This window comes from Brienomyrus brachyistius, chromosome 13 (assembly GCF_023856365.1).
Source record: "Brienomyrus brachyistius isolate T26 chromosome 13, BBRACH_0.4, whole genome shotgun sequence".
Lineage (NCBI taxonomy): Eukaryota > Metazoa > Chordata > Actinopteri > Osteoglossiformes > Mormyridae > Brienomyrus > Brienomyrus brachyistius.
The window spans coordinates 22353562-22380993 of record NC_064545.1 but is presented as its reverse complement, the minus strand read 5'-3'; the positions used below and the strand labels follow the sequence as shown (position 1 = coordinate 22380993).

Below are 27432 nucleotides of genomic sequence, written 5' to 3'. Positions count from 1 at the left end.
ATCAGAATGAGTCACAGGGTGGGAGGGAAGGAGAACATCCGGGGAGAAAAGGCATGTTTTGGAGGATAAAGCCGACTCAGTGCGGCAGTGAGAGGGACCTGTGAATGGCTGCCCTTAAATGGTAAAAGCTCTTGGGACAGGGGGAGAGGCCAACTGAGTGGGGGATGGTGTGGGGGGGGGATAAGGGAGCCAGGATAGTCTGACTTCAGCCGAAAACTCTCTGAATCCAGGGATAAATCTGATGGACTTTCATGAGCTGAGGTGACGTGTGGCGGACCATGTGTCAGGCAGCCGTGCTCTGTAGCCAGGTCAGTGTGCGTCTTGCTTACTTACTGTAGCCTGCTGCACTCCTGTGGGGGTTCGTAACGCCGGGGGAGGGGGGCGGCTTGTCCTTCTGAGCCTCCGCGTCCGGGAGCTGCTGTCAACCTCGGTCACTGTGGCTTTGTATATGCATTCATTTTACATCATGGGTCATGGGTCTCCTTTTCACAGCTGTGAAGCTGATCGCAGTTAACCTGAACACATCTCCAGTGCAGGTGTGGGATGAATATGTATATCTGAGGCTTGGTCATGCCGCTTTGCAGACTGCGGTAGCCTGTGCAGTTGCTCCCTTTCCCTATCTCTTCACGGTGACCCGCTGCATGACAATCTTGAGAAAATCACCCTTTAGCATCACTGCCTTGATTCTCACACTCCTTCCGTCCTCTCATCTTGTCTGCTATCAGCAGCACTTGCCCTGAGCTGGTTCTTACTGTGCAAATTTTAAACAAATCCAGCACTCCGGAACTTTCTTACACCGTACACGTGGTCCGGTTCTCATGATGGTGTCAGGCTGCAGCTGGCCCCAGGCAGAGAACATGGGGTTCAGCATCCTCTCCAAGTCTGTTTTCCTTGGGGAGCAACACCCAGTGTGGTGTCCCTGAGAGGACCTCTTTAAATATAGCTGTGGTCAGAAAGAGGCCTTCAGGCTGAGCAAAGGTTCACGGGAAAATTACTAATTCGATTACTCTCCTTAAATGTCCTTGCATGGATGTAAGCTTGTTCATGTTGTGAAATCATCTGCTGGGAAGTCGGCTAGTTCCTTGGATGTGCTCCCTGGAGAACATCGTCCACAAAGCCGCGACAGGACCAGGCCTGGTCCCTCTGTGATGGCCGCCCGCATTTATTTCCTTCCTGCTCTCCGTCACTACATCCTGTTGGCAGCCCATGCTGCGACGCACCAGCCAATGGGGTTCCACGCTTGGGTGGAGATTTTTACCACGACGGCTGGGGAAACTCAGCCCTATTTATGTCCATGTTGTCCTCAGGTGTCCTCGTGAGCATGTCTCTCAGCACCTGCTTGCAACCATCTCTGAATGAATCAACATGCACGGTGAAACTCGGGGGCTGGGTTTTTCCATGAGGTGAAGCTTTATTTACCATTTGCACAAGCACCGGTGTATAAGAGCACTTTAGCTTTCACATATCCCATCATGCTCTCCTTTGAGACGCACACACATATATTGAAGTGAGAGTGAAGCTTGGGGTCTGAGCACAGGGTCAGTCATTGATCATGCACCGCTGGAGCATTTTTCTGGGAGTTAAGGGCCTCAACCTAAGACTATTCTGCTGAGCATAGGATTCGAACTGCCGACCTACCGCTTACAGGCACAGAGGGCTAATCTGCTGAGCCATTTTTCTGAGGGCGATGTCAGAGATGAGGCCCACCCCCATAAATGTAATTATTTAAAGGAATATAGACTGTGCGTGAGACTGACCAGAATTAGTGGTTAGAAGACAGATAGGTATGAACTTGGTGGGATGGACCCAGAAGCAATGGCTCTGCTCTCTTTGGACTGCAGTGTGGTGCTTTTGTAAGTAGTTGGGTCTGTCTACTCATCACAAAGCTAAGGTGTTGATAAAAGCACCCCGTTCCACCTTCTGTGGATTTCTCCACCATATAGAAGGTTCAAGGATTTTAGCGTGTATCTTATGGTTCTTCAACTGCCCTCTTTAAGGAAAATCAGGACCTAAAGGAGTAGCACGTATAGTATGAAAGATATGAGAAAAAAAATGTAATGTCCTCTACAGAAGAGGAAAATGAATTGCTGGATCTCAGGAAGTTATATCGTTTATATGGTTTATTTCCTGCTGCTGAGCCTCTGAGCAAAGCGCTTAACCCCCCAATGCCCCTAAGCGCTGGACACTGGTTGACCCTGTGCTGTGACCCCCCAGGCTTGCTCTCCAGCGGAAATGCATCTGTGTGTCTCATGGAGAGCATGATGGATGAAAGGACAATTTTCCCACGGGGCTCAATGAAGTACCACAATTCTACTCAGTATTTCTCCAGCCCTTTGTGGATGGATGGATGGATGAAGGACATGATTTATATGCTTAACCTTGTCCTTCCTCAAATTTGTGTATAGTTGTGATAATTCTGAAATAGTCCTTATGTTAAATACCATGCAACAACTTGAAAGCCTTACTGGTGATCAAAAGTTTATAGGTTTAGATATTAACACATTCCCTTCCAAAAGACTGGTATTAGCAAATGCTGGTATAACATGATGCAGTCCGATTTGTTGCGGAATGGACATGGGTAGTTGTGATCATGTGATACGTGCACTCATGGATGGGGTTCCTAAAGTCTGTGGGAGGACCAGTTTGACATAGACCGTTCTAGAACCAAAATGAGCCTGTAACAGAATGTGAGCGATTTGAAATGTGGACATTTTAATGTGCTTTCAGCTGCTGTGAATTTCAAAATATTTTTTTCTCACTCAATGCATCTTGCCAGGGGCAAGCCAATTTGACCACAAATGTTCCACTAAAGTCAAGATTGCAATAATTATTCTTTATACGCTCTGTTATTCTCTGTTATTCATGAAACAGAATAATTTCTTCCTGTGTCTTCATTATTAGACAATATTTTGCCGGAACATTCTAATTTGCACAGAACAGTATGGAGTTAATTATGTGTATTATTAACAAGAAAGAGCTCTGAGCAGCATAGCAGGCTGACCGTTAAGGTCAAGAGTAGTGGTCCTATTAGTTTGTGTGTGTGTGTGTGTGTGTGTCCTGTGGAGAAGTGTTTCTAAATTGGAAAATGCACAATATCCAACAGCAGCCAGGGGAAACAAAAGAACTAGGTTTTTCAGAACATCATGGTGATGTCAGAGTAGGCGCTCTTGCTGCCCCAGCAGACATTTTCCAGAACCTTAATGAACACATCTGGCCTACCCATAATTCCATAGGGCCTCTCACATAAATACAGCCCTGCACCAGCAGCAATTCTAGGCCATTAGAACTATACAGTACATTTTTAGGGGGGGCACAGGGGAACCGCCCCCGCCCTGCACGTTTGTATATAGATATTTAAAACAATGATTAGAGTGTTCACAGAGACATGCAGCCATACCATAATAACCCCGGCTATGATGTCACCATCAAGCAGAATCAGTTCTGACACATAACTGTGCAGATTCTTCAGTAACTGTTGCTTGTCCAACAAAAGATTAGATGATTGCTTTTGTTCCAAGACATTATTTTTGTCCCTCAAATAACAAAATAGGGCAAGTTCTGCATCTTCTATAAAATTAAGATTCTTATCAGGCAAATACTGCCAACTATAGCCCTCAGATAAGATGGGCGCTATGCATGCTATCGATTCATCACCATCTGTGTGTCTTACTTCCTCTAAACAAGCCCTTAACATCCACACGTCTGTTGTAGGAACTTCCTATTTCACATGCCACCGGTTCTTTAACAGATCTGAACCTTTCCTCCGGAGGATTCTTGGTCTGTAAAGAGGGCCTCAGATGATACCAGTAGCCTGGAGCCTTGTCACCCATGACCAGCCCGTAAGAGCGCTTGCAGAAGTGTAAGTTTGTTCATGCAATGAAGATTTGCGTTTGTGAAGGCTATGCAGAAATATTTATATTGCCGGATGGTGTTGGGTGAGAACCTAAAAGTCTTAACCAGGAGTTCTGGTTAGAGGGGGGTGGTCTGACTAGACAGTGTAGATGGGCATCATGAAGCGTGAACTTCCTGAATCTTAAGAAAGTTTTCTCATGATGTTCTCTGCTGCATGGGCTTGCCTCTCGTGTGGTTAGTGTCTCTTTGCACCATGACTTTAGCAGGTTCAGCCACAGCAACAGCTGTCTGTTAGAGCCTGCAGGGACCTGAGCTGAGCCGGGCCGGACCAGACCATGTGCTCTCAGCCCTGCTGACACACTGACGGTGAGTCCAAGCTTGAAAATGCTCGACCAGCTGCACTTGGCGGAGGCGCGTATGGAAGCCGGCGGCCTCCGGGTCCAATTCCAGAGGGTGCCGTGTTCGCTACCTCACAGTTCAGCCAACTTTTCTGGCTTATTTATGCTTGTTAGTAGTATGGTAGTATAGTAGTATAGTGGTACAAGAGGTAGGGGGGTTTAAGTGACAAAAAGCCAAAGCAGACAAGCGTGAGAAAAGGCCCATATTCCTCAAAACCAGAGACAGTGTTAAAATAAAAGCTACAACACGTATAATGCATTTGCTCTAAATGACTTTAAGTAGTAGACACAAAACTGTACGCTTCACAGTAGTATAGTAGTAGTATATTATGGACAAATTACTGTACAGATTACTCCCACTTACTAACACTGTATTACACTGTCCTGAAACCTTTCAGGTGCAGCATTGATTTAAAAAACATTTGAAATTTTCTTTTGAATGTAACAATTTACTTAAGGAAATATCACTGGAAAATGCACAAATTACTATGGAACTGCATTTCACAATGATGGTGAAAGATAAAAGCAGCCATTTCGGTTTTCCTTCAGTTAATAACGCATGAGAGGAGTGAGCTTGGCTGTTTGCTTCCTGAAAGGTACTATGCAGTGACAATGTGATAAAAAAAACAAGAAACAGCTTCATGAGTTTCCTAGAAAAGCTGCTACATGTTGTGTAGATGGCACTTACTATAAGACTCTCTACGGTAATGAAAGCTTAAGCTTGTGGTCATGGGTGTCACGGGGCCATGGAGACCCTGGTTGATTCAGGGGGCCCAGCGCTTTATAGGAGCCACAAAATGTGCCACTGGGGGGGGGGCAAAATTTCTAGCTATGCCTGCTTGTGGTTACCATTTAGGGACTTTAACCCTTTAGCGCCTCACACGTCAAAGCAGCACTATCTATCACGCCTGTTAACCTTAATTTGTAAATTTAGTTTCATCTTTATTCCGAAGAGAGCATGTTGGCAGAAATTAAGGCATTGTGTTTTTTTTTTTCAGAAGCCTGGATGTTTTATCATTTTTCCAAACAATTGCTACCACGCTACAACTGTTTATCTTGAATTAATTGAGTCCTTTTTTATAGTAGAATTTCTCGTGATCGTAGAATAACATTTCGAACTCATTCTCCGATGAAACGCACGCAGATATTTCGGGATAACAACAAAGCTTGTGTTGGACCTTTCCCTGCCACCCGTGGAGGGGGGTTGAAAGCCTTTCTCAAGGAGCTACCAGTGGCATGATTCCTCTGCCAGCCACAGGATTTGAACCAACAACCTTCCAGACACTAGCAAGGACTCCCAACCCAAATGCAGTGAATGGGTTACAATGTCTTTGTAAGGAAGGTGTTTATTGCTTTTAAATTTTCTAATGCTAATTAATTAATATTTTCAATGGCAGTTCAAATAAGCAAGTTCTACATTTTATAAACAGATACTGTAATTGAAGCATGAAAGTTACTTTGTACAAGCAGACCACCGTTTGTTCAGAGGGCTAAGAACCCAGGCCCTAGAGCATTTGTTGTTCACCTTGATTATTCGCAGCCGATTAATCCATAGGCTATAGGCTAGTGCCACGGTAAAATCAGGGGCCCCTTTTGGCAAAATGAGAGGCCCCGCTTCAGAGACAATGTAATGGTAAATCCAATCGATCGATTCGCTGGTACCTACTCCCCCAGCCAATTTTCCTGCCAATATCTCCTATCCAGGTGGAGGGAAACGACCCAAGAGTCCTGAGAAGAAACTGCTCAACTGCCCCCACCCACCGCCACCAGTAAATCAGGGCCTACTCCCCCAGGACCATGTCTAGCCTCCTGGGAGTGGAAGAGGACCCTGCTGGGGAGACCGCCAGCACACTGCCTGCTGTATGTAGATGCAGAGACACATGGCTGCAAACACACATTTATCTCAAAGTCAATGTGTCTTAATTGTCATCTTTAGCTATGTGATACATTGAAGATGATGCAGAAGAAAATGTAATAAATCAACTATAAAGACGTGAGACATATAAACAAGCTATATTATGACACATATATTATATATAAGACCATTAAATAACGCAGTGCCTCTCAAAACCCTAGACAAGCTTCACCACCGGCGCCCCTCAACTGAGACAAAATGAAATTGCTAAGTCAGCATCCTGTCAGAAGATGGCACCATAACTGGCTGTCTATGCCGCCTGATGGGCTGACCAGCCCGGTCTGTAGGAACCGGGCTGCCCATGACATTCCTTCACACATACAGATACACACATGGCTAAGGTTTTAGTGCTTTATGTATACACACTCTTCTGGAATCTTCCACTGTGGAGATATGAAGCCACATGGTAGACCCAGAAGCCCACACTTTCAGTACCATCCAAGATATATGCTTGTGTTCCTCTAGTACTGCCGACCTGAAACCAAAGTGGTGAGCATTACCCTCTCGGGGTCCTCCGTACCCTTGTCAAGGCAGGGTACCACATACAGCCAAGAGCCTGGAGCAGTAGAGCAGACCAGGTAAGAGCTGTTGCGTTTGCTTTCATGCTGCTCAGTCCTGCAATGTGTTAGGAGGTGGAGAGCTTGTTTATAAGTGAAATGTCATTAATCCTAAACACTGCTTAGAAGAGCCATCTACAAATCAGGCAGCTGGTTAAACATACCAACTCTCAGGATGCTGGCACAGTGTAAGACGTGATTCACTGGGTAACTGTAATTGTGCCAAGGAACAAATGAGCGTGCAACTAAATTCTTGAATGTTACTTGAGAGTGAAATTGTCACATGTGATCTAAACAAGGGGGCGAGTAAATGTCAACCTGTTCATACGAAATCCCAGGCCAGAGATGTTTTGAGTCTGAATTTCTTAGTTTTCAGCAAGTCCCCATTTAGGTCAGATTTAGGTCGTAGCATCTGCAGTGTTTTCCACTGTCGGCTGCCTATAAGAAATGGCTAATATAATTCAACTGTTTCTGCCGGGGGTGGAAGAAAAAAGTCAATTTACATTTAGCTATCTTCCTCCAGCAGGAGCCACAGGCCACGAATATCCCACAAGTCCTCTTCAGGAAACTACGTCACCACTCTTGGTAGGTACAATAAACACTACTGATTCAAAAAAACATCTTTATATGGTATTCCAGCTCTGTCCTGAACTGTGCACAGACTAATTCAGAACTATGTCTGGACTAGCAGTGGCCTACAGCTATATCGTAGGTCTGGTGATGAAGAATAAAATCATGCACATGATGTTTTAGCTTGGATTTGTCATCTATAAGTGAAGAGCTGTTCATTTTCTGATGATCAATTCGAAATCTTTTGGGTCCGCTGGGTCACACAGACATGATTATAGTCTGAAATGTGACTTTCTTTATAAATACTTTAGTTAATCAATTAAGGAGACCAGGCCCACAGGCTGTCATATTTGGTGATCAGAAGGTATCTGCAGATATCTGGCTGTTGGCATGTACATCTGCATCATCCCCAGATGGTCAAGGCCATGTGATAGACCTGGTGAAGGATCAGCTACCTGACATGCAGCTCTCTGAAGAGGACAAGAGGAAGAACCTGGAACTGCTGCTGGAGGCCAAGGAGGTCAGCGAACGTTTCCTCACACGCAGAGGGAGAAGGTCTACCTCCAGTATCTCAGACTCTCCTACAGGTAATCCCAGCCACCAAGCTATTCAGAGAGGGCACCTTTCAGAGGCTTCATTCTTCTCAGAGGACATTCATGGGGAGATGTACAAGTCTAGCATAGACCTGAGTTTCTAGATAATGTAATAGTGAAACTTAATTCAAGTCAAGTCAAGGTAGTTTATGTATAAAGCACATTTAAAAACACCGTGCGTTTACCAGAGTGCTATGCAACACAGGAAGTAGACTTTTACATAAAATCCTATGATAAATTATGAAAAAAATAATAAATAAGATTAACTGTGATCACTGTACATAGGAACCAACAACAACAATCTATTAATGTCATTCATCCAAAATAAACATCCATCCATCCATCCATCCATCCATCCATTTTCCAAACCGCTTTATCTTACTGGGTCGCGGGGGGCAAAATAAACATTCTAGTTGTAAATGATAATAAATAAAAATGAGCGACTGAAGGAGCTGATCCAATCAGCAATGGAAATTTACTTCAAAGGATTGGAAGGATCAAAGGCACAGTCACTTTTAGATTATAATCAAGACCGTAGGACTGACAGCAGTAACTGCAAAGGCACGGTCACCCTTAGATAATAACCGAGACTGTAGGACTGACAGCAGTAACTGCAAAGGCACGGTCACCCTTAGATAATAACCGAGACTGTAGGACTGACAGCAGTAACTGCAAAGGCACGGTCACCCTTAGATTATAATGGAGACCATGGGACTGATGGCAGTAACTGCAATGAGACGGGCATGCTTAGATTATAACCGAGACCGTGGGACTGACGGCAGTAACTGCAATGACACGGGCACGCTTAGATTATAACCGAGACCGTGGGACTGACGGCAGTAACTGCAATGACACGGGCACGCTTAGATTATAACCGAGACCGTGGGACTGATGGCAGTAACTGCAATGACACGGGCACGCTTAGATTATAACCGAGACCGTGGGACTGACGGCAGTAACTGCAATGACACGGGCACGCTTAGATTATAACCGAGACCGTGGGACTGACGGCAGTAACTGCAATGACACGGGCACGCTTAGATTATAACTGAGACCGCGGGACTGACGGCAGTAACTGCAATGACACGGGCACGCTTAGATTATAACCGAGACCGTGGGACTGACGGCAGTAACTGCAATGACACGGGCATGCTTAGATTATAACCGAGACCGTGGGACTGATGGCAGTAACTGCAATGAGACGGGCACGCTTAGATTATAACCGAGACCGTGGGACTGACGGCAGTAACTGCAATGACACGGGCACGCTTAGATTATAACCGAGACCGTGGGACTGACGGCAGTAACTGCAATGACACGGGCACGCTTAGATTATAACTGAGACCGCGGGACTGACGGCAGTAACTGCAATGACACGGGCACGCTTAGATTATAACCGAGACCGTGGGACTGACGGCAGTAACTGCAATGACACGGGCACGCTTAGATTATAACCGAGACCGTGGGACTGACGGCAGTAACTGCAATGAGACGGGCATGCTTAGATTATAACCGAGACCGTGGGACTGACGGCAGTAACTGCAATGACACGGGCACGCTTAGATTATAACCGAGACCGTGGGACTGACGGCAGTAACTGCAATGACACGGGCACGCTTAGATTATAACCGAGACCGTGGGACTGACGGCAGTAACTGCAATGACACGGGCACGCTTAGATTATAACCGAGACCGTGGGACTGACGGCAGTAACTGCAATGACACGGGCACGCTTAGATTATAACCGAGACCGTGGGACTGATGGCAGTAACTGCAATGACACGGGCACGCTTAGATTATAAACAAGACCGCGGGACTGACGGCAGTAACTGCAATGACACGGGCACGCTTAGATTATAACTGAGACCATGGGACTGACGGCAGTAACTGCAATGAGACGGGCACGCTTAGATTATAACCGAGACCGTGGGACTGATGGCAGTAACTGCAATGAGACGGGCATGCTTAGATTATAACCGAGACCGTGGGACTGACGGCAGTAACTGCAATGACACGGGCACGCTTAGATTATAACCGAGACCGTGGGACTGACGGCAGTAACTGCAATGAGACGGGCATGCTTAGATTATAACCGAGACCGTGGGACTGACGGCAGTAACTGCAATGACACGGGCACGCTTAGATTATAACCGAGACCGTGGGACTGACGGCAGTAACTGCAATGAGACGGGCACGCTTAGATTATAACCGAGACCGTGGGACTGACGGCAGTAACTGCAATGAGACGGGCACGCTTAGATTATAACCGAGACCGTGGGACTGATGGCAGTAACTGCAATGAGACGGGCACGCTTAGATTATAACCGAGACCGTGGGACTGATGGCAGTAACTGCAATGAGACGGGCACGCTTAGATTATAACTGAGACCGCGGGACTGACGGCAGTAACTGCAATGACACGGGCACGCTTAGATTATAACCGAGACCGTGGGACTGACGGCAGTAACTGCAATGAGACGGGCATGCTTAGATTATAACCGAGACCGTGGGACTGACGGCAGTAACTGCAATGACACGGGCATGCTTAGATTATAACCGAGACCGTGGGACTGACGGCAGTAACTGCAATGAGACGGGCACGCTTAGATTATAACCGAGACCGTGGGACTGACGGCAGTAACTGCAATGAGACGGGCACGCTTAGATTATAACCGAGACCGTGGGACTGATGGCAGTAACTGCAATGAGACGGGCATGCTTAGATTATAACCGAGACCGTGGGACTGATGGCAGTAACTGCAATGACACGGGCACGCTTAGATTATAACCGAGACCGTGGGACTGATGGCAGTAACTGCAATGAGACGGGCACGCTTAGATTATAACCGAGACCGTGGGACTGATGGCAGTAACTGCAATGACACGGGCACGCTTAGATTATAACCGAGACCGTGGGACTGACGGCAGTAACTGCAATAACACGGGCACGCTTAGATTATAACCGAGACCGTGGGACTGATGGCAGTAACTGCAATGACACGGGCACGCTTAGATTATAACCGAGACCGTGGGACTGACGGCAGTAACTGCAATGACACGGGCACGCTTAGATTATAACCGAGACCGTGGGACTGATGGCAGTAACTGCAATGACACGGGCACGCTTAGATTATAAACAAGACCGCGGGACTGACGGCAGTAACTGCAATGACACGGGCACGCTTAGATTATAACTGAGACCATGGGACTGACGGCAGTAACTGCAATGAGACGGGCACGCTTAGATTATAACCGAGACCGTGGGACTGATGGCAGTAACTGCAATGAGACGGGCATGCTTAGATTATAACCGAGACCGTGGGACTGACGGCAGTAACTGCAATGACACGGGCACGCTTAGATTATAACCGAGACCGTGGGACTGACGGCAGTAACTGCAATGAGACGGGCATGCTTAGATTATAACCGAGACCGTGGGACTGACGGCAGTAACTGCAATGACACGGGCACGCTTAGATTATAACCGAGACCGTGGGACTGACGGCAGTAACTGCAATGAGACGGGCACGCTTAGATTATAACCGAGACCGTGGGACTGACGGCAGTAACTGCAATGAGACGGGCACGCTTAGATTATAACCGAGACCGTGGGACTGATGGCAGTAACTGCAATGAGACGGGCACGCTTAGATTATAACCGAGACCGTGGGACTGATGGCAGTAACTGCAATGAGACGGGCACGCTTAGATTATAACTGAGACCGCGGGACTGACGGCAGTAACTGCAATGACACGGGCACGCTTAGATTATAACCGAGACCGTGGGACTGACGGCAGTAACTGCAATGAGACGGGCATGCTTAGATTATAACCGAGACCGTGGGACTGACGGCAGTAACTGCAATGACACGGGCATGCTTAGATTATAACCGAGACCGTGGGACTGACGGCAGTAACTGCAATGAGACGGGCACGCTTAGATTATAACCGAGACCGTGGGACTGACGGCAGTAACTGCAATGAGACGGGCACGCTTAGATTATAACCGAGACCGTGGGACTGATGGCAGTAACTGCAATGAGACGGGCACGCTTAGATTATAACCGAGACCGTGGGACTGATGGCAGTAACTGCAATGAGACGGGCACGCTTAGATTATAACCGAGACCGTGGGACTGATGGCAGTAACTGCAATGACACGGGCACGCTTAGATTATAACCGAGACCGTGGGACTGACGGCAGTAACTGCAATAACACGGGCACGCTTAGATTATAACCGAGACCGTGGGACTGATGGCAGTAACTGCAATGACACGGGCACGCTTAGATTATAACCGAGACCGTGGGACTGATGGCAGTAACTGCAATGAGACGGGCACGCTTAGATTATAACCGAGACCGTGGGACTGACGGCAGTAACTGCAATGACACGGGCACGCTTAGATTATAACCGAGACCGTGGGACTGACGGCAGTAACTGCAATGACACGGGCACGCTTAGATTATAACCGAGACCGTGGGACTGACGGCAGTAACTGCAATGACACGGGCACGCTTAGATTATAAACAAGACCGTGGGACTGATGGCAGTAACTGCAATGACACGGGCACGCTTAGATTATAAACAAGACCGTGGGACTGATGGCAGTAACTGCAATGACACGGGCATGCTTAGATTATAACCGAGACCGTGGGACTGACGGCAGTAACTGCAATGACACGGGCACGCTTAGATTATAAACAAGACCGTGGGACTGATGGCAGTAACTGCAATGACACGGGCACGCTTAGATTATAAACAAGACCGTGGGACTGATGGCAGTAACTGCAATGACACGGGCACGCTTAGATTATAAACAAGACCGTGGGACTGATGGCAGTAACTGCAATGACACGGGCACGCTTAGATTATAACCGAGACCGTGGGACTGATGGCAGTAACTGCAATAACACGGGCACGCTTAGATTATAACCGAGACCGTGGGACTGACGGCAGTAACTGCAATGACACGGGCACGCTTAGATTATAAACAAGACCGTGGGACTGATGGCAGTAACTGCAATGACACGGGCACGCTTAGATTATAAACAAGACCGTGGGACTGATGGCAGTAACTGCAATGACACGGGCACGCTTAGATTATAAACAAGACCGTGGGACTGATGGCAGTAACTGCAATGACACGGGCACGCTTAGATTATAAACAAGACCGTGGGACTGATGGCAGTAACTGCAATGACACGGGCACGCTTAGATTATAAACAAGACCGTGGGACTGACGGCAGTAACTGCAATGACACGGGCACGCTTAGATTATAAACAAGACCGCGGGACTGACGGCAGTAACTGCAATAACACGGGCACGCTTAGATTATAACCGAGACCGTGGGACTGACGGCAGTAACTGCAATGAGACGGGCATGCTTAGATTATAACCGAGACCGTGGGACTGACGGCAGTAACTGCAATGACACGGGCACGCTTAGATTATAACCGAGACCGTGGGACTGACGGCAGTAACTGCAATGACACGGGCACGCTTAGATTATAACCGAGACCGTGGGACTGACGGCAGTAACTGCAATGACACGGGCATGCTTAGATTATAACCGAGACCGTGGGACTGACGGCAGTAACTGCAATGAGACGGGCACGCTTAGATTATAACCGAGACCGTGGGACTGATGGCAGTAACTGCAATGACACGGGCATGCTTAGATTATAACCGAGACCGTGGGACTGACGGCAGTAACTGCAATGACACGGGCATGCTTAGATTATAACCGAGACCGTGGGACTGACGGCAGTAACTGCAATGAGACGGGCACGCTTAGATTATAACCGAGACCGTGGGACTGATGGCAGTAACTGCAATGACACGGGCATGCTTAGATTATAACCGAGACCGTGGGACTGACGGCAGTAACTGCAATGACACGGGCATGCTTAGATTATAACCGAGACCGTGGGACTGACGGCAGTAACTGCAATGAGACGGGCACGCTTAGATTATAACCGAGACCGTGGGACTGATGGCAGTAACTGCAATGAGACGGGCACGCTTAGATTATAACCGAGACCGTGGGACTGATGGCAGTAACTGCAATGACACGGGCACGCTTAGATTATAACCGAGACCGTGGGACTGACGGCAGTAACTGCAATGAGACGGGCACGCTTAGATTATAACTGAGACCGCGGGACCGACGGCAGTAACTGCAATATCACGGGCATGCTTAGATTATAACTGAGACCATGGGACTGCCAGAAGAAACTGATCAGAAATAGACATCAAGGTTCTGACAGAGACTTGCAGTAGATTGATGATATAAGGCAAGCCCACTGAACACTTTGAAGCAAAGAGTAAAACCTCATACCTGACCCTAAAATTCACTGGAAGCCAGTGCAAAGCAGCATGACCTGGTGTGATATGATCTCTTTTCTGACCTGTATAGTGCCACCTACTGACCAATACCAGAATCCAACTGGACAGCCAAAGGCACCAAATGTATGTAGGTCCTCCCAGGTGCTCCTGGAATGTTACATACCCTATAAAATCTAATTAAATCTGACTCCAACTTTAATTAAAGAATAAATGTGAATCTCTGTATTCGATCCCTACGCTACATTTAGATTGCTCCGATTACTTCTAGGCTTTCATTACTTGTGACTAACTTTACTTGTTCTGAGTTGCAGTGCTACACTGGATATGCTTTGGCTGATAAATCAAATCTACAAACACAATATCTGACTGTTTGGTCTTGATTCAGTGATGAAGGGTGGCTACAGACTAGTGCAGTGTCAGCTTCCCTGGCCAATAAGGTTTAGCTGTTCGGTTTAACTGAATGTTTCGCCACGGAGTGTCTGAAAACTCTTGTGTGTCATTTACAGCAGTATATTACTGCATGGCAGTTAATTGATACACAGCAGTTTATTGGTACACGGCAGTTTATCGCAGCACGACATACCTTAGCCAGTGAAACTCTTTATATTTTATCCGAGTCAGACGATGGTCAGGTCTTTAGAGTCTTCCGGTGGTAAGGTGCTATGCTCTTCCCACAGTCTAGTGTGTACTTAGTCCTGTTTAGGGTTCATGCTACACTGTTCCCCTGGTAATGTACTGCAATTAGCAGTGTCAGATATCCAGTAACAGAGGGGGGTTTAGGGGAACAGAGTTTATTCAAAAAGTATATAAAATATACATCAATCATGGTACAACAAGGATGCAGAAATCAACCTAACCTAAGTGTAATCTAAGCGGCCACACTATTCTATAACTACGCCAACTCTATATTAAACATTACAGCATCAAAACAGTACATACCCCAGCTGAGTTTGCACATGGGAGTTGTGAGAGAGATCTGGCTACAGATACTAGTCACGTTGAACTATGCAGAGTGACTATTCAAATGAACCAAACACAGGTAGGTGTGTCACTTGCATTAACCTGGGGTGATGCTTCAGGTCTTACCTGTAAGCTGTCTGTGACTTGGGACAGGGGGCAGAGGACAGGAAAAAAGGGAGAGGGCAGGATGGGTTTCTGGCCTGCAAGTCCGTGAGGTTCTGCCTGCGGACTCGTTTCCCCTCATTATGGTTTGACATGAGACCACTGATGTGACGGACTGTTGGTCTAAGCCCCGTCATGTCGGAACCAGGCTTCATCGCAGGCTTTGATAGAGTGCAGGATTACAGGAGCCCACAAGGCCTGCAGCCTGCAGCCACAAGGCAAACCGGCGTCTGCAGCCAAATGAGCAACACCATAACCCGAATCGCTGGTGTTCTCCGCAGGCACCGGCCCCACTCCGAACTCCTCTCCGGCACCTTCCAGAAGCAGCTCGCTCAGCGCTATGCCATCCGGTGAGTCGGCCTGTCTCACACACGCCGTGACACGCTCCGGCAGGCCTAGGGAGCACGACCCGGCGCTCCACTTGACTGTGGGATGTCCTGACTCAGTAATGTTTTCCTGCTTTGTCTGCAATTTCAGCAGCGGATATGGCTGAGGCGAATTACGTCAGTTCCCCTATTGTCCAGGTAATGACCCCCGTTGGCATCCTGTTATTGCTCTGTGGTGTGATGTTTGTGCAGAACAGAGCTGCTGATGAGTCCCTCGAACCCGAGGACGTCCCATTCATGGGGTCATTTATCTGCAAATATTCAGCTTTGTTTTTACCAGTGATGTGTAGGGTCTGAGAGTTCTGCAGAGAATGTTGCCAACGGAAACATGTGACATTGAGTTCAGGAGATGGTTCTTGTGGTACATCGTCAGGATTTGCCAATCTTCGTCTTTGTTGCTGTATTTGCGTTTCTGTGACTTGGCCTGCAGTTTGTTCCCCGTTGTCCTGTTTGAAGGTCACATCCCAGCACACTAAAGCTCAGTCTGTCTTCCTGTCATTGTGGCCTGGGTAAGGGTCTTGCTGATGCCTTTCTGAAGGGATCAAACACACCTTCAGCCAAGTGCCAGAAATGCTCATAAACTAATGAAATTAATGATAATTAGATTGAACTTGCTGGTCCCAAACACTTCAAAATAGTGGAAAGTGCCTCCGAAAAGACCACATGGACCTGACCTGTTAGACTATTGACTTAGCAGTTCATTTACTTTGAAAGATTGAATCAACAGGTGTAAAAAGATATCAGTGCCGAATCTGCTTCTGACGTGTTATTTGAAAAACACTGCAGGACTCTTGGACCCTGAAGGAGGTGCAGCCACTGGGTCCCTTACTCCCTGGAGGAAGCAAACTGTCTGGGGTCAGCACTGCCCAGAGAATGGGCCGCGACTCTAAGAAGACTGATCTAGTAGAAGGGGCCTCAAGTGGTGCCAGGAAGGATGGCACAGGGCAAGGCGAGCTCTCTGCCACAAGTTCAGCCCGGCCGGGGCCCTGCAGTGCCCCCATGAGGGTACCCTGCACCGCTGAGATCAAAACTCTGGAGGCCTTTCCGCCGCTGATGCGTGCGGCCTCTTGGGATGTGGCAGGCTCCTCCCCGGAGCTCGAAGAGGAGCCGCCTTTCATGTCTGAGCTGCTGGAAGAAGAGACCACCCCCGTGCAGCCTGCAAAGATGGAGAAGCTGGCCAGACTGCGAGAGGTAGGCCTACCCCACTCCTGCCAGGTGCCAAGCAAAGCTAACATCCACTCCGGCGTGTAAGTGCTATATGTGGGTTTTACCCATATCCTGGCTCTGGCGAGAGAAAAGGCAAATTTCTTGTACAAGAACCCCCAGTGTGGGTCAGAATCACGTGACCTTCTGATCGACATTTTCAGGAGCACAAGCTACTCCGGCACCAAAGCATCGTGGGATCCAAGCTTCCGGACCTGAGTGAAACGGCCGAGCTGGAAAGAGGTGATTCTCCTGATTTTGGACGAGGCCACAGTACCTTAGAGCACTTGTTAGCCTTACTGTTCACATTTATACCCAGAGGTGGCGTGGACGGGACATGCAGATGCTGTTTGAGGCAGCAGCAATGCACTGGATATCAAAGCAATGTTCGTTTTGTAGCTCATTTTATGGCAGCATATGGTACAATTACAGCCAACTACTTGAGTAATTTAACTTCTGTGGATTCTGTTTTCGTAATACAGTGTGAGCCAGCTTTCTTAAATCTCCATGGTATCAGATATACGGTGTCACTATATGCCCGTGGTCAGATGGCCTGTGTGTTTCTGCCCTTAGGTCCATCTACGAACAATGAGTCCAAGGGTCAGAGGTCAGAGGTCATGCCCAACATTTCCGACGTGATGCTGCAAAAGCTGAAGCTGCACCGGGCTCAGACGGGCAGGTGTAGATTGGGGGGGGGCTTTGTTGTGGGTGGAGTTAATGTGGGAGGGGCCAAACAGCATGGCTGTAAGGGTCAAGGGTAGGCTGAAAACGTAGGCGGTGATTATTGTTGCAGTAACAAATGTGATTAACCTGCAAGCATACTAATTCTTGCAGTTCCTAAAACTACTGAACTTTTACTAAGAATTCCACATAAACCGCTTTACTCCACACACTTGCCTGCATCAATGGTTGAATATGGGTAAAACAGCTAAAGTAGCATTGGCCAAGGCAACATAGTTTAGCTAACCTGCTGTCTAGTGTGCCGCAACTTGCTAGCCTCCAGAGGAAATCCTCATTTGCAGTGTTTCCTAATTCACTCCTCGGGGGCCCCCAGCCGGTCCGCATATTTGCTCCTTCTGAGCTCCCTGCCGGACAGTCCACATTTTTGTTGGAACTGAGAGGGAGCAAAAATGTAAGCTGTCTGGCAGGAAGCTCAGAGGGAGCGAAAACGTGGACCGGCTGTGGATCCTCAAGGACTGGATTGGAAAACACTGCTCCTCTGGAATGGAGCCAGGGCCTCCTCAGAATTTGTTACACAGACGGGCTGCAGTATGTAAACGGTGGGCCACAGAGAGGAGCATTATTTGACCTGCAGAAATGTGGCTCGGCTTTAATCCCATGTGCTCTCTCTCTCCATTACAGCTCCCCCCCGCTCACAGAGAGAGAGGTCGAGGTTTGTATCTGATGCGGCTCCATGATAAACCTGCACAGCTTAAGTTGTCAGCACTCTGTGTACACTTCGCTTTCGGTGTGCCTCCGTGGACCCTCAGGAGGGGGTAGTGGGAGACCCACACCAGTGCATTCTGCCGTCCCGTGAAAGAGAGTTCTGGTTAAGGCACTTATAAGGAGTCTGATGAACTCTTCCTGCAGCCAGATACCTGCTACCAGGAGATTAAACCTCCTGTGTGAGCCTTTAGCTTGTTCTTAGATTAGAGATACTTTATTCGTCCCAGTGGGAAAACTGTCTTTTTTCCTTCCCTATGGACAGGTGAGAGGATGCTTGGGGGAGGGGGGTCACAGTGCAGGGTTCAGCCAGCATGCAGCACCCCTGGAGCTGGGAACTGTGGGCTTTACTCAAGGGCCCAATGACAGCATCAGTTGAGTCATAACTACTTGTGCCACATGCCACATAGATTGTATGATACCACATGAGGCCCAGAAGGCAAATGGCCACCAGTGTGACTCCCAAAAGAGATCTGCTCTGGTACCCTTAAGAAAGACACTTTTAACTTAATTAACTTTTAACAGGGTAAATTGGTGCAACTCATAAACTGCGAATGTAGCAACTCATTGACATTGGGGTTAACTTGATAACACGGGGCCTTGAGCTGCACCCATCTTCCTGTCAGAAGGAGAATGCCACTGATAAGGGAGATGAAGGAAGGAGGAGGTTAAGGCTTCTCTTCCCTGCCTGGTCCCACAAAGAACCATCTCCTAACAGCAGATGCCATCAGGGCACAGGGAAGATCTTCCAGGCAGCCCTGATCCCTCCTAACAGCTGAAATTGTGTTTGCTGTGTACATCAGGGTGAAGGCCTCATTTCTGGCTCCCCTGTTAATAATTAGTACAGCAGTGATATCTTCTGAGATGGTGTGCTTTGTCTCTCAGAGGCCCTGGAGTCTGCTAAATGCCTCACAGCTGCCTTTTTAAATGGGAAGAGTGTAAACAGTTTTCCACTTGAGAAAGACTGATTTCACAACTGTCAGCAGAACCTTCAGTCGTGGCTGAATTTGTATTCACTTCTAGTCACACATTTATTTATTTGCCAGTTAATATTTGCTTGGGTGTGGTGTACTGTATGGCCCAGTGGGTTAGGTTGCAGTTCCTGTGATCAGAGTGTTGCCAAATCCTTGGACCCTAATTGCTCTACGATTCCTGCTTTCTCAGAAATGTGCATCACTTTCAATATAAGCTTCTGCCAATTAAATTGAATGTATTTGAAAATAAGTTTGGTGTCGAATTCCAGTTTAAGTTCCTTCACCCAATGCCCATGTCCCCCCATTTCGACGTGTACTGTGTAGATGTAGACACTTTGGATATCACAACAAGATGCGTGTCCTCTCTGCAGAATGCATTCGTGCAGCTCTTGTTGGCTTTCCGTAATGACAACTACACCCTGGACACGCGTCTGCATCTGGCTGAGCGGGAGCGCTCCCTCACCGAGGAGAACGCCGAGAAGGAGCTGGAGGACTTCAGAGGCTCACTTCAGGTCTGTACACATGGGGCGTTCCCAGGGGCCACCCTCCCCCACTGACATGAATAAAAAATAAGCTAAATAAGCTAGCGAGTAGTTTCAGAAGATCATAGCTAGCCAGGTGGTTAGCAGAACATGCTGCTTCAGCACCTCCTAAATAAGGAATACATTTATTTAATATTTAGTGCTGTGACTGTTTGTGGCCAAGAGGGGCCCCCCAAACTTCAGAGGCCCCAGATACATGCATGGTTTGAGGCCTAGTAAAAACAACCACTGGGTGTATCCTGGGTAATTATTGCGGCTGTGCATCCCTGTAGAAAACTGCTGTGCTATGGCATAGCGCAGAGCACCGGGAATCCTACCAGCGCCTCCTGGAGACTGTGGCAGTACTGCACCGTCTGTCAACACGCCTCTCCAGCCGGGCCGAGATGGTCGGCGCCGTGCGGCAGGTAGGGCCTTGACATGTGGGATGGTTATTAGGAGAAATGGACCTCCACACCAGATCAGTCCATGGGATGAGCTCCATGAGATGTTCCACAAGAGTTACTTTAGCTGTCTTAACCATATCGATGGGGTGGAATATTTAAGTGTTCATTCTGTAAGGCAGCCAGACAGGGCTATATTTCATTCTTTCATCCGTCCATCCATCTTCCAGTAGGTTATTCTTTGTATATTACCATCAGCATATTTCATTACGGAATCCAAGCCATTTGAAACAAAGGAAGTGCACCTTCACTAATTGCCTTAAACCGAATGAGTGGGGTTTTGTTTAGATATTATTCTCCCTAAATTAATCACCAACGATCCGTTCAGTGTGCCGGTGATTGTATGATTAATTAGTTTATATTCGAACCAGCCACAGACATTCTGATCAGTTGTGGGCCAAAGTGAAGAAGACAGTGTCCCCCCCCCCCCCCCTCCCCAAACAGGAGAAGCGCATGAACAAGGCCACTGAGGTGATGATGCAATATGTGGAGAACTTGAAGAGGACCTATGAGAAGGATCACGCTGAACTTATGGAGTTCAAGAAGCTGGCCAACCTAAACTCTGGCCGTGGTTACGGTGCATCTGCAGATGCAGGTCAGAACATCATGAGCAGCTTTCGGTATTGGGCTTTCTCCCGACGATAGATGAACTTCTGTTTGGAGTGCTAAGTTAGAAATAAGTCAAAAATGTTCTGAGGGTAGAACGAAAAAATGATTGGTTCAGAGAGATAACCAATTAGTGTGTAGACAAGGTGGGTCCAAGCAGCTAGAGGAGGCAGGACATCTGATTGGTTGGTCTCTCCTCCTCTAGTTGCTTGGACCCAGCTCCTCTACAATTTGATTGGTTATCTCACTGAACCAATTAATTTTTCTTTTTGCCCTCAGAACATTTTTGTTTAAGTAAAACTCACATTAGCAAGCAATGTCAGAGTTTCAGAGATGAAACTGCAGAACAAGCACCAGGTTTAAATGGTCAGGTATGTGTGTTTCAGGCCCAGCAGAAATTCTCCAGTACTATGAGTGGAGACCTGTGTTATTCAGGATCCAGAGAGTCTAAAAATTCCACTGTTGATCACAATGAAAATACAGAAAGTGACAAAAAACATATTTCAGTGTGTTTTTGGCACCTACTGAGTAAACACTTACATCCTTCTGTAAATATCCAGCATGCTCTCAGCAGCGTGTGTATATACTTGTCTGGGGCATGTTAGTCAGAGTAGGGCCAATGTTTGCATATGAAGGTCTTAAGTGCTGTTTGTGACACGTTTCTGCGGCCACACTGCCCTCCCGTATTGGCCTGTTTCCTTAGCATGGATCCCCTAAACCACACAAGGATGCCTCAGACTGGTGATATTTTTTGTATTTTGGCATCATTTGAGGTGTGTTGAGCAGAGGCTCTTTAAGGCTGTCACAATATAATCGTGATCATGTGGCGCACACGCAATAATCACCAGGGCTTTATATGATGGCCGTAAACATTTGTCCAAACGCCTGCCTTTCGGTACTATACAGACGTTCACTAACGGCCACAATTAGGTAAGCAGATTAGTAGTGCGCTTAAAATATGCATGAGCGGCGTATTGTGACGCCCAAAAGTTAGTCATCTGTATAAATTCGGAGTATCCCTTTGTTTAATAAATGTGTCGGACTTTAAACTGAAAAGGTACCGTCACACCAAATGACGTCGTTTTACCTAGTTTATCCACAAGATCTCCTCTTTTAAAAGATGTCGTGCCTGTTGAGCTGTCCCTTTCTTCACCGCCAATTCAGTGCTAATAAATCGTTTCAGTGATTTACCAAAACAGTAGTATGTGGCGAGCTCCGATAACCGATAACATATGGATACAATGAATTCATACAGATTACTAACTTCTGGCCGTCACAATGTACCTCTCAATGTTTTAGGCGCACTACTCATCCGCTTACCAGTTTGTGGCAGTTAGTAAACATTTGTATAGCACCGAAAGGCTGGCGTCCGTCATATAAAGCCCTGGTGATTATTGCACAATACAACATTGTTGCAATTTTCTTGCGACAGCCCTGCTCCCTTTTTTAAGGAGGAAGAGTGTCTCCTGAAACAAAGGCTGGTGTTTCCTATGACTGCCGTAGAGGATGGTCGTGTTTGAGCCGAGATGCTGGGTCACACGTCTTACCATGCTCTCTCCTCTGTTTGACTCAGACGACGGTGTTCCCCGTGCACTGCGCTCAATGTCGCTGACCATGGGAAAGGTATCGGTGCCACTCTTCGCTCAATGGGGGCAGCCAGTATCCATCACTGGTGGGGCCAGTCCCTCTGACCACCTGTTTCTGTCCCCTAGGCTGTGCCTCGGAGGAGAGTCAGTGTAGCAGTGGTTCCCAAATTCAACCTGGTCAGCATCCCAGGCCAGGCTACGGTCACTGCCAGACCCATGCTTCCCGTGCTGGTATATCCCCACCCTGTCAACTCTGACATTAATCTTGATCTATGATCTACTGCGTAATACTCGCAGTGCTTTGATCTAGTGCACCATGTTGTGGCGTGGTCTGTACTATCAGCGTGAAGCCAAAGCATCCCCTATGATATTGAAGCCGTTCTGAATATGTGCGTATGTTTCAGTGTGAGGCCAGCAATGTGAAAGTCTGCCCTCCCGCAGGACCGCTACTGCAAGCCACACCTGCCGGCAGGTGAGTCTGTGGCACCTGTGCATCACCATTGCTGTTGTGTCGCACTGGCGATGCTAGCCTGGAGTCTGGTGGAATCGCAAGCTACACACAAGCATCTCTTACAATGCATGTATAGCAGGGATGCGCTTCTCCATCACTAAAGCCAATCGACGCACATCTCAAGGGGACTGCAAGTAATAATTTGATAGCGAAAGATTGGATTTTACTGATGCAAAGATGTTAGAAACGATGCCTCCCGTGTTCATCCCATATTGCATCCCGTGCACACTTTCTACACTGGGGCAATGGCATCATGAACATTCATGCCAGTACACCGATGCAAATCAGTGAATCTCACCGCCCCTAATGTGTAGTACATGATTATTAGTATTGGTGTAGGGCTTGTCTGTGGATCAGCGGGTCAGGACTCAATACCTATGATCAGACGGTCATTGGTTCAGATTCCATATTGAGCAGAGTGACATCACTGTGAGGCTCCTAAGCAAGGCCCTTAACCCCGGTTGCTGCAGAGACTGGCTGGCCCTGCTTACTCAACTGCATGTAGTTATCAGTAAAAGCAGCAGCTAAATGAATTAGTGCAGAATACGAACGATCTGAGGATGTTTATGGACTTGATGCTGGGGCTGCCTTCTAAATTTCACTCCAAAGCTGGTTATATCCCTCCCCCGCACCCTGCCTCTGATTTCCAAACAGGAAGAGGATGGGGATGGTTCAAGGGAAGGGTGAGCTTGGGCAGAAGAGCTCTACTCATGTGCAGCTAACTGATGGAGATTATAAAGCAGGCTGGGTGTATATGCTTGCCAAACACCTGGCTCCCATTAGACCCAGAGGCTCTCATGGGGCTGACAAGCCTACCTGTCCCACCCCAATTCAGGGGCAGCTTTGGCTCAGTGAGCTAAGCCTCTGTGCCTGTGATCAGAAGGTTGCTGGTTTGAGCCCCGGCCTTAGCAGAGTAGTCACATCTGGCCCTTAACCCATACCTCCAGCTCCATGGGTGTTGCTGCCCTTCGCTGCCAAGGTTGTTCTTGCCGACATGTGTGTCATGGAGAGCAAGGAGGAGTAGGCGAAAATAGAATTTCCCTACAGTAATCAATAAAGTATAATCATTCTGTTATGCTAAAATCACCCTGTTCCACCTACAAATCCACCAAAGTCCTGTGTATTTGTTTAGGGAGCATTTCATAATATCCTGGTGTAACTGTTCGCGAAACACGACATCAGCACAGTCCCAATGACCTTTATAATGTGTGACTGTGCCCTTCCTGATAATGTCACTTCTTAGCGATAACCCTCAGTATCAATGTCCTTCCGCATGCAAAACCACACAGCAGAAAGACCGCAGCCGAACCAGAACAGGAAACATCAGCTCCTGCCAAACCGCCCAGCTCGGCAGAGGAGATTTCCTCGGAGATGAAAGCCAAGATCGAGGAGGAGGCCTACAGTAAGGGGTGGGTGAGGCGCCCCTCTATCATTTCCTACCATCAGGGGGAAAATCAGCCCAGAACCTGCTACTTAGATACCAAACATGAATTTCCTAATTCATCTAGACATTTTTAGCAAATAGTGGTCTTGTAGTCTTTTGCCCCAACCCCTTTGATGTTGCTAATTTTAGGTTTTTGATGTTATAATATAGATTTGCTGTCAGATTTCTTGCGTGAGCGTGAGAGTCTTAAGGTGTGAGTGTCATGTCAGATGCGTGAGAATCGGCAGCCCTGATAATCATCTATCCATTTTATAACCGCCTGGCCAGGGCCGTGTGCAAATAATAATTAATATACTAACATAATATAAGTGAAAATACATATATCAGATTTGCTTACACCTGTTTTCCTTTGAGGGAAAGGTCCTTGCTACAGGTTTCTTCATAGAGCTTTTGCCAATGGCCTAATTTAGATACCAGGAGGGATTAAGGAGAGTCAAAGAGATGCAGGAGCTGGAGGAAGAGGAGGAGGCAGAGGAGGAGAAAAAAGCAGAGGAGAGCCAGGAAGTGGCCCGAAAGGAAGAGGAAGACTTGGAGGACAGAACAAGCGACAGGTAACTTCCTGGGTGACTGGAAAAGCACAGACAGCAATCAGAGGTGAATAGTTCCGGTTCAGAAAAAATCCAAACCAAGATTTTGACCTGAAGCAGACATGGGGAACTTTGCCAAGAGGACAAAGGGGCCTGAACTACTGGCCTGTGTCTGGGTCGTATCACATATGGGGATGGAGCAGTGCTGATTATTAGAATATAGACATTACATTTAACAATGTTAAAAGCATGCAATGGGCCATATATCACTGTCTTATGCGCTGGCAGTTTGGTGATGTTAGCTTATCTCAAAGGTCCTTGATTTAGATGTTTCCAGAGAGCTCGTTTTGCAGAGATATTAGCATGAAAGTAGCTTCATCACTTCTTGTCTCTCTTTTCATGTTTTTGCAGCAGCAGATTCAATGGTTTCCCGGACGTCTTTGGACGGCTGTTTCCAAAGGTTCTCAGGCGAAAACGGTTCATTTGGACAGCCACGATAGTCCTGACATTGCTTGCGGCTGCTTTACTTGCGTTTGGTGTTTTCAGCTACTTCTCTGAAAATCAAAGAGAGTTGCCTGGAGCGTCAAGTTTGTCGTCACGCAAGAAGAGGCTTGTGGGGTGGAACTCAGCACAGAATGGAAGCCCAGAGTAACAATACTCTGTCAACACCGGCTTAATTAATACTGAGACTATCAGGTGTTGGGAGATAAAATCTCTATATTGACTCGTAGAGCCTGCATTGTTTCCATGGACACCCCAGTTATAGGAGAAGGAAAGGAGGATGGGTGTGATGAATGATCATTTTAACTGATATGCATGTGAGCATTACGATCTCCTGTCCGTTGACTTAAGGTGATTTGTTTGTGATGAGGTTCCTACCACCGGTAATGAAGACAGTGGATACTTCAAGGGAGCAAAGGGGTCACAGGTTCGAATTCTCAAGATCAGAAGTCATAACTACCTTTGCTGTACTGGGATTTGACAATGACTTTAAAGAGGTTTATTTTTTGAGGAATTTTGTTTCATTGTTTTGTTAGAATACTATGTTGGGTGCATTTAGTCCGTGAGGTACTGGGGTGGGTGATTTCTCATCAGTTGTTTGTCTTTATTTCAGTTGTTGCCATTGTATGTTTTGTAAGAGTCTCCTGACTGTCCATTTAAGAGCCTAATTGCACAATTTATTAATTCCGTATGTACTGTAGACAATGACAGCAATTCTTTAAACACCATGCAGGAATCACCCATGTAATGTAAATTAAACTGTGGAGGCTGAGGATGATAATAATTTTCTGCTTATTTTCCCCCCATTACTTTGGCGGGCTAAATGGGTAATTGTATACTTTTAATAAAGTGTTATTGAAAAGCAGTTTGAAAATTGAAAAGAGTTTTCCCTGCTGACACGTGACACCAATTGATTAATTTTCTGTGGATTATGAAGTCCAGTAATAGAAATAATGCAAAACAGAGGCAACTGAGCATGCATTATTATGATCTGTGGGCAAAAGTAACAAGAATGTAAGTGCAGTGGTTCTCAGACTCGGTCCTCGGGCCCCACTGCCCTGCTTATTTTCCCGCTATCCCTGCCCCACACACAAGTCCCAGCTGTCTTTCAGCTTCTGGTCGACTTAAAACACCTGATCCAGGTAATTAGCAGTGTGTGGGGCAGGGAAAGCTGGAAAACAAGCAGGGCAGTGGGTCCCGAGGACCGAGTTTAAGAACCACTGGGTAAGTGCAGCGTGCAACCCTCTGGGACGCGACATGCCTTCAGCGGTTTCCTCCCAGTTCAAAGACATGCAGCCAGGCTAATCAGTGTCTCTAAATTTCCCATAGCGTACGATTGTACATGCATGCCCTGTGCTGCCTGGCAGAGGCAAGAAAATAGATGGATGGATTATTTATATATGAATATTTATATATTCCCTTGAATTTGGCTCAGATTGTCATTATTTGAGTGACAGAGAGCTCCCTCTTCCTTCAGCCTGTTACCCTTTTACTGACAGGCCAGTACCTTATGTTCTCTTTGCCAGAATTCAGGAGGGTGCGATGCATTCACCACTAATGATGCCTGAGAAAACCATTCAAAAATGGCGGCAAATTAACAAGGCCATTGTTTTTGACTATTTATCAGAGCGACATTTTCACAAAACAGTGGCTGGACAGTCAGATATTATTGATAAACTAAATGGTTCAACAAGACTAAAAAGCCAAACTATGCATCTGATGCAACGTGGAGGTTCCACCACATCTATATCACACAATGGCCCACATCAACACCAAAAATGAACACTAATAAACATTAATAAAATACAAAAAAATCAATAAAAATGTTTTCTTTGTGATTTATGTTTGAATTTTTTTTTTGCATTTTTATATTTTGTGTTTTTTATTTTTGCCTTTACTTAAATGTTTTGCATT

The 27432-nt window shown here is 47.0% G+C and overlaps 1 protein-coding gene across 8 annotated transcripts; it reads left to right on the top strand.

Moving 5' to 3' along the window:
- The first annotated feature begins 177 nt into the window (after positions 1 to 177).
- On the top strand, positions 178 to 26383 carry mrvi1 (murine retrovirus integration site 1 homolog). Of its 8 annotated transcripts, none has more exons than XM_048973180.1 (21): positions 178 to 308; positions 3749 to 4218; positions 5955 to 6110; positions 6631 to 6743; positions 7246 to 7307; positions 7706 to 7879; positions 15637 to 15705; positions 15833 to 15879; positions 16528 to 16932; positions 17109 to 17187; positions 17518 to 17623; positions 18307 to 18337; positions 19733 to 19873; positions 20176 to 20307; positions 20788 to 20938; positions 22523 to 22572; positions 22662 to 22766; positions 22940 to 23007; positions 24336 to 24455; positions 24901 to 25041; positions 25429 to 26383. In XM_048973180.1, exons 3-21 carry the CDS (start codon positions 6048 to 6050, stop codon positions 25667 to 25669), a joined length of 2298 nt encoding a protein of 765 aa, XP_048829137.1. In that variant the 5' UTR covers positions 178 to 308; positions 3749 to 4218; positions 5955 to 6047; the 3' UTR covers positions 25670 to 26383. The 8 variants fall into 8 exon arrangements, with proteins under 8 accessions (XP_048829137.1, XP_048829140.1, XP_048829142.1 ...); XM_048973183.1 differs by having other exon boundaries at positions 214 to 308; positions 4119 to 4218; XM_048973182.1 differs by lacking the exon at positions 178 to 308 and having other exon boundaries at positions 332 to 3859; positions 4119 to 4218.
- The last annotated feature ends 1049 nt before the right edge of the window (positions 26384 to 27432 follow it).